This window comes from Portunus trituberculatus, chromosome 13 (assembly GCF_017591435.1).
Source record: "Portunus trituberculatus isolate SZX2019 chromosome 13, ASM1759143v1, whole genome shotgun sequence".
Lineage (NCBI taxonomy): Eukaryota > Metazoa > Arthropoda > Malacostraca > Decapoda > Portunidae > Portunus > Portunus trituberculatus.
The window spans coordinates 182,770-191,117 of NC_059267.1; the positions used below are offsets into that span (position 1 = coordinate 182,770).

The window sequence follows — 8,348 nt, forward strand, 5'->3', positions numbered from 1 at the left end:
TCACTATGCTTTGGATGACATGCTGACACACTTCTGTGCAGCACTTCGACTACTTTCAAAGGAATCTAGATGAATTTGTATGGGTTTGTATTGATGTTTTTTTATGTTTCTAATGGCAGACTAACAAGATTTCTTCACTATTAACAGGAGAAACACTCTCTGAGAATCTGTGTAATCATCTCTGTGACCTCTAAAATTCATTGTTATGAGAGGGCAAAGCATTTCTGAATATAGGCCTTTGTCTTGAAAGGAGGCTTTTTAAAGGGAATATATATCTGAGAGAACCAGAGCTCAAAGCATTAAGTCCTAAGCTAGGTAGAGAGAAGTTGTCTTTGTCTTTCTTGCTATGTTCCCTGTTCACCTCACAAAAAGTAGCTGTTAGATATAAGGTGGGGGTGTGACCTTATAACACACCTGGAGCAAAGGGCTGGTTGTGTTACTCTCATGTGTATCTGTGTGTGTGTGTGTGTGATGTGTGTCTATGTGTGGTACATGACTGAAAATTGTCTCTGCCACAGCCTAAGTAATAAAAAAGGTAAGATATAAAAAAAAGATCAAAAGTCATCCACATTTGGAACATTTGGAATTATTGTAGTTCTTACCTCTAATAGCTTTTGCATTGCTGAACTTTTCATAGTGCACTCAGACAACTCAAGAAAACCTTCACATGTAAGGAACTGTTAGAAGTGGATAAAATATTGGTTTGGTGTTCTTAGCTTGATTGTGTTAAGCATGGTTAATGTAACATAGCAAGTCTAAAGATGGATTCCTGGTGCACACTTCTACTTGTTGCTAAGTTGTTTCTTTTATATTCAATATTATATCTTGCATTTTAATGTCCATACTGACAATTATGCAACTTTTAAAAGTAATTCCTTGATTCCTATCATCTCTATCTGTTTGTTTCCCTGGATTAATGGTGGTTAGCACTGTAATCTTTTCCTCCATTTGATCTGTTGAATGCTCTCTATCTAGCAATATTTCTTTTGTCAGCATCCTTGTACTGTGTGACATTGTTTAAGGGCAGACTCCAAAGTTTTGACCTAAGTATACTACATAGGTATGGATGAGTGCTTTCAAAGACATAATATCTGGTAGGTTCACTAGTCACTAACAATTGGAGGTGTTCGTAATTTTGGGTTGGTGATAAGCACAAGTTGTGACTTTGCTGATACATTTACTTTGTTTCAGATTCCCCTCTACACCACAGCGGAAGTAGCATAGAAGGCACAGCTCTCAGCCTAAGTCGACTACACTTGCAGCCTCCATCCTCACCGGCCGGTCCTCGTAGTCCATCGCATCGCCAGTCTCCCCCGCTGGCTTTGTCTCCACAGCCCTCCTCTCCCATCGCCCTGCTGAGTCCTGGTGTGCCTCTATCCCCGCCCTCCCCAGGCCTCATCCCCCGATCAGGGCCATCACCGCCTCCACTGGGGCTGGACTGTATTCGCGAGGAACCCCCCAAGGGCTGCCACATCACCCATAATGTCCCACAGAACATCTACACTTTTGCACAGAACCCCCAGATCTCCATAACAGATGAGAGTGGGGGCCATGTCATCATTGCTTCATCCTCTGACTCCTCTCCAGACGTGTCAGATGACATGGACTCTATGCCTTTCCCATCACCGCCCACACCAGACCACATCCCACGGCTCCCCCACCACTCCCCGCAGCGGCTCTCAAAGGGTCTCAGCCTTGATTCTTCCCCTCTGCCTTGTGTGCGGGACTGTGACGCCGAGGGGCCATCAATAACACGTGGCACAGCGGGTGTCCCAGCATCACGCAGACCTTCAGCCACAGACAACAACAACGTCCACAGAATCCGTAATGAACGAAACTTAGTGAGACAAAATGCAATTGCAGGGACTCAGCGGTACCCCATGTTGATCACCAGCATGGAGTTCAGACACAGCTTCCCCCCGTACAGCAATGGGGGAGTAGGTGAAAGTGACATAGAAATGACTGACATAAGTACTGCAGGGGACCAGTCACCCCTGGTGGAGCGTAGTGTGATAGAACTGGAGCTTCCTAAGACTGGGAGTGGCTCTTTTCTGCTGGACCTGCCAACTAAGTGGTCAGGCATGGCACAGGAAGACTTGTTAGGAAATATTATCCATGTTTTAGAAAGTCGGGCTCCCTCCATCGTCCGGGAGGGTGTCCGAGACTGTGGCCTGTCAGTGCGGGACCCCACTGGGGCCCAGGTGGACCTGGAGGTGCATGAGGGCTCCGCTGCAGACTCTCGGGCACTCAAGATGCGTAGAGTGTCAGGAGACGAGGACCAGTACACACAACTCTGCCAACAGTTAATTGAATGCATGACAACCTAACGTTAATGGTGTCGGTGTGCCCAGGAAGTGTTAGTGAACGTGCTTCAGCGTGTGTGCCCAAGACTTGAGAGTGTGCATATTTCAGGAAGACAGAGGCCCTAAGTAGTCCATTTCAAGTTTATACTTTCTTGATGACAGCAGCAGCAGTGAACACAGACACAACTTGGCCGGCTCTCATTTCTCCAATTTGCAGTGTGAAAAGTGTTGCCACTTGGCAGAGTACTTTAGGCTTCAACTTTCTGACTGCACCACTATTATCATAATGTTCATTTGTTGAAATAATTGAATTTTACTTCAAATCTCTCTAAATAGACAAGAAAAATATATTAGTATTTTATTTATATATTTTTAATTGATAGAAAGTATTATAATATTTCATATAGGTACTCTATTGTCTGTCTGTTTAGTAACATTTCTAAGTTATGTTTGTGTATGTATGTTGTTACATAATACTAATGTATTTCACATTTAGATGTTATAATAGTTGGTAAGGATTTCTCATTGTCTTTCAAGATTTATCGCCATCAGTTTCTTTCAGAATCTTACAACTAAAGATGACATGCTGAAGAACAGAACTGTCTACACTTAAGTGCATATTATATCCAATTAATTCTTTACAAGTTGCCTTCTGGACTGCATTCCATTGTTGTGGTTAATCTATTCTATAATATTCAAGTTCCATGTATAATAAATGCCGAAAGTCTGCAGGAAGTATAAAGGCTTAGTGTTCGAAGCACCATTTAAAAGTTTACACAAAGTGAGTGTTTCAGGTGTTACCCGTGTGTGGAACTTGATGTTTTCTGAGGTCACCCAGAAAGCCAAGCACTTGGAAATATTTTATCCATGTTGTTAGGATGAACTTCATTGAGCACAATGCCAGAAACAACCCCAACCTGAATCTGATATGTGGCAGGAATTTGACAGCACAAATATTTGTAGATACAGAGATAGAAGTTACTGGTGTTCTGTCCAAGTGTTGTTGTGGCCTAAGAATGTATTCACTATAAATTTACAATGGGGACCTCCTTGTTGATCAATTTGTAAACAAATTGCTAATGAAATTGATCCTGACAACATTAGGCCAGGTTTGTGTGTGCAATAATGCACTATATGTTGCTCCCCAGCACAACCATTCATTGGCAGGGTTGGGCTCGCAAAATTGAGAGGGACATGTAGAGCATCACAGTAGTCATTGTTTTCAGTCACTGTCACTACAATGACACAAAATAACTGCTTACTAAAATTTTGGGATCATACCTTTTGATGTTTCAGATTTTTGGAAACCATCTAATTGTTCTGTTTATGGCATAGACTTGGCCTGAAGTTTTTTGCTCCTGATATTTCCACTACTTTGGAGGAACCCCCTTGAAAGTGCCAACTAAGTATTTCCTCTGTGGGTATCACTTAGCCGCAACTGCATGAACCTTTAGGCAATATATAATCGACCCCCATTACTCCAACACTATTGTTTGGCCGAGAAGCTCCCTGCTCCGCCCAGTCAAAGCAGCTGACGGGCAGAAGCTGGAAGTTGATTTTGATGAACAATATAAGGACAGTTTTGTATAAATTAGTATGGTGTTGGACTAGTGAGGGGAGGTAATCTTGTGCTAACCTAGGCAACTTTTGAAGACTTGGTGCTATCGGAGGGGAGTGAGGAGTGAGCGTGGTGCCAGTTGGTGCGTTGAATGTGTCCATGCCACTATCTTTGGCTTGCTAGTCACCCGTTACTTTGGAACTGTCAGACTTCCTGTGGGAGAAACAGCTGGTTCATTACTTGGAATATTTTTTTAGACTAGTGTGTAAATGCCGGTTAAATTTTGTTACGTATTGTTTATCTAAGTGATATATTAAAAACTAGCTTAAGGAACAGCTTTCACACCAATGAAAATTTTTAATCTTCACTTCAGTTTCTAGTAATTGATGATATTTTTAATATTAGAATTTATGCTTCAGAAATTGCTTCTCCCCTTTATCCTTTCATTTAGTACTAATGATTTCAGGAAAACAAGAAGTTTGTCATAAACTTTGTGCTTTGTCTAGGGAGGGCATGTGTAGCAGTCAGGGAGGTCACTCTGCCTTGGGTCACCTTGGCACCATGACCTACCTTGGCCTGCCTTACCTAGATGCATTGTTTTGAAGATTTGAGTCAATCTTGAGTACTTGTGTAATGGTATAGGTGAGTTTTGTAAGTGAGGCAGTGAGTGGGTCAGAGGGGAGAGGCAAGGTGCAGACAGCAGCCCTGACAGGGACCAAAGCTCAAAAGTGTGTAGTAGAGTCAGCCACCTTGCCTGGACGTGTGGTAAGGCTAGGTCATGGCAGGAAAATGTTATTTTTGTTAAATTTTTATTGTGTAATAACTATAGACTTGGCAGTGCGGATTGAAGAGGAGATTTGGGCATTAGAACTGTTGGAAAGATTATACTATTGACAATTATGTATCTGTATTCCATTGCAGTGTCTCTGCATCAGTGACAGTGTGAGTGGTGCAGTGGTGCATAGAGCTATGGCCATGCTGTGTGGCATGATGGTGCAGGGAGGTGTGGCCATGCTGTGTGGCATGGTGGTGTAGGGACTAGGGAGGTGTGGCTGTGTTGCATGGCATGGAGGTGTAGGGAAGTGTGGTTGTGCTGCATGATGTGGCTGCTTCACAAAGATATACAGATGCTCAAGAGTCCCATGAATTGGCAGGTGCTTAACATGAAGCAAATCATGTTCACAGGGACAGGAAATGCTAAAATTTACACTGCATTATACCAAATACATGCATATATAATGTAGTGTGGGGGAGGGGCAGGCTGACATATAGTACTTGGAAAATTCATATATACATTATATATATATATATATATATATATATATATATATATATATATATATATATATATATATATATATATATATATATATATATATATATATATATATATGCATTATCTTCCTCCACATAATCACTATTAATATTCAAGCTGAGTTATGAAATTGTTTGACTGCATACTAATATTGTCTTCTAAATGCTGCTGTTCGCATTTCACGTAGTCCATCCATGCAGTATTCCTCATGTATTGCAAGTGGTATTACAGGAAACCATTTTGGCTGTGTCAAGATGCAATATAGAGTAAATGCCATTGAATTTAATATGCAAAATATACCATGAAACCAAGAGTGGAAAAAATTTATTCTGTACAAAAAAAAAAGGACAAAAAAAGAAAAGCATTATTACATTATGACTTTCTAATTAGTTTGTTTTGATAAAGAATGCTTGTGGATGAAGCATGGACAGGCTGCTGGCACAAGGTGGACTATATTGTTCAGTTGTGATGTAATGGTGGTGTTAGTGGTGGTGGTGGTGATGATAATGATGATGATGATGATGATGATGATGATGATGATGATGATCTCTCATTAAGCAGCAGCAGAAAACAGTTCCAGGAAACATTAGTTTAATACATTTGGTTCCTTTTTGACCTATGAAAGGTGTCATTGCAAGAATTAGCACATTTGTCTTCAAGCTGGATGCTTCTTCATTCCCAAAGTTCTGCTACAGTGTGTGGTGTTCCTTGATGGTTTTGCCTTTCAAATTGCAGAATGGCTGGGCATTGTTCACAATAGTGTGGACATCTCACTATTATTGGCATTGTTTCTTCTAAAGCATCATCCTGTAGTGTATTTTACTGTGCCAAAAGAACAATTAGTAATCAGAAGTGTTGCATGCTGGGTGGGTCGCCAGACAGCTGGAGAGAAGTCTGAACATTGTAATCCACACATCACTGTACCTTTGTGACCATAAGCCTTGTGACTGTAAACTTAAGAGACCGGGGCCAAACACACTGGATGACTGAATCTAATGCTGCTATGAACACTTGAAAAGGTCAATCATTCATTAGACATTTGAATTTTGGAAACAGGTATGTTTGAAGACAGATGACTTTATCTTATCTGCCTAAACTCCACAAAAAATTAAGCATTTCCCCATTTGGTGTGTACATTACTGCAGCAAGATAGGGAGCAGCTGGTGTGTTTGTCTCAAGTCTCTCATGACAGTATTACCAGCTTAGCTTCACATAATCTGGATAAGTGTGTTCTGCTTTTTCATCTATTTATTTGTTTATTTTTTTATGTATATCATGCTGAATCAGATGCGATCACATTACATTTGTAAATGAGTGCAAAGCATTGTGTTGGGAACTAAACTTTTTTTTTATGAAATGCTTGATCAAAATTTATATTTTGCAGGTGACATTGTGGAGGAATTCTATTATGATTGAGACATTATAGAAAGCAAGAACAGAATTTGTTATCTTGTCCATAGTATCACTATTTAAAGTAAGAATCTTGTGTTGTCATACATTGAAAATTGACCACAATGGGTTGAGTGTATCTTATCCTTGTTTGCATTCAGACATTACACTTATAGAAATTGATTCAGTGAAAATTTTATATGAACCTTTTGTTAAACCAAGCTAGTGTTTTGTAAAGCTATATGTTGTATTGTAAATCTATTCTCAGATCTGTTAATAACTAGTGACAGTTGGCTATACTTCTTCAGTGGCTGACATTGTACCTAAAAGAAGAAAACCTTGGTGTATGAATTGAATGATGTTGTTTGTACAGTTAGGCACAGGAGAGAAGTATACCACTGACCCAACATTTGAACAATTATGATGAGCATTGTCCTTTGTCATTATTATTAACTCTTCATCTTCAGTTTGAACAAAAGCGTTGGCCAAACTTTTAAGTTAACACGAGTCACTATGAAGTTGCCTGTCTTGTACTCTTGTGTCTTTGAGTCGCCGATGTTGCCGCAGCTCAGGCGTCATCTGAATGGTGTGATGTGAGAAGGTGCACAAACTGGTGGTGGCCGTGTGGCGGGCTGCCCTGCCCCACCCTGCCCTGCCCTGCCCTACCACCCCTCCGCCACCCTAGCCGAGCTGTGCATTTCACTCGCCTTCCCATGCCACAGCGCTGCATGTAAAGAGTTGCAGAGAAAGACAAGCACTGGCACTAATGGAACCAGACAGCCGACATTAGACGTCACAAAGCAGTGCTGGGGGGAGGCGGACATAGCTGAGGGACGTGCGGTTGAAACGCACCACTCCAAAAGTGAATCATTCCACCTCACTCATTTCAATAGTTTCTTATGCTCACTGAATATGTACATACTTTAAAGAAGTCTATTTAAACTATAAATCTGTGATTTTATTATCTTCAAGAGTCAAAATATATAATTATATCAAATGGAATAGTTTATACTTTCATCCAGGCTTACATTTATTATTCTTTGCATTAGCTAAATGGAGTGCTGCACAGTCCTGCTGCATGATCACACACACACACACACACTTCACTTATACTTGTGTTAAGTGTCACACACCACTCATAATAGTGGTGATGCCTCAAGCAAGGACTGCCAAACCCTGCCAACACACGCACACACACACACACACACACACACACACACACACACACACACACACACACACACATTCCTACCCGAAGATCGGTCTATGAGCTCTGAGATCGCTCCGTAATGGGGAAGACTGTCTGGGTGACCAGCAGACGACCGAGGTGAATTACACACACACACACACTACGTAGACACTGTGCCATCCAGACGTCTCTGAGCAACTCGCAGGGAAAAGCTACGACAGGAGCTGGAGACTGACCTAGACATATGTACAGGGAGTTGGGGGCCATTAGTTCTCCTGTCTCCATAATAAATAAGTTTTGGATCGTATATACGGAAAGAAAAATGAAAGAGATGGAACAGAGTAATGCTGACAGACATAGGACAGGATCAAAACATGCGCCATTGTGTGAAAACTAGTGGTACATTGAAACTCATGTTGAACTAAGAAAACTAACTAAGGAGATCATGGACAATGATTTTTCTGGATTCAGGGACGAAAGAGGTAGTATAAGGAGGTTGATCAACATAGAAAGGGAGTTAAGGTATGTGAAGGAAGTGATGTCGAGTTGAATGGACAAACAGGACAGACTGACCATGGAAAACACAGAGCTGAA

The 8,348-nt window shown here is 41.1% G+C and overlaps 1 protein-coding gene across 6 annotated transcripts in view; it reads left to right on the top strand.

The window, feature by feature from the left end:
- LOC123503171 (serine/threonine-protein kinase SIK3-like) overlaps positions 1–7,567 on the top strand; it is a 55,167-nt gene extending 47,600 nt beyond the window's left edge. For all 6 annotated transcript variants that reach the window (XM_045252691.1, XM_045252689.1, XM_045252693.1 and 3 more), the window contains one exon: positions 1,192–7,567. In XM_045252691.1, the coding sequence (XP_045108626.1) occupies positions 1,192–2,327 (1,136 nt within the window). In that variant the 3' untranslated portion in view covers positions 2,328–7,567. The remainder of the gene's footprint in view (positions 1–1,191) is intronic.
- The last annotated feature ends 781 nt before the right edge of the window (positions 7,568–8,348 follow it).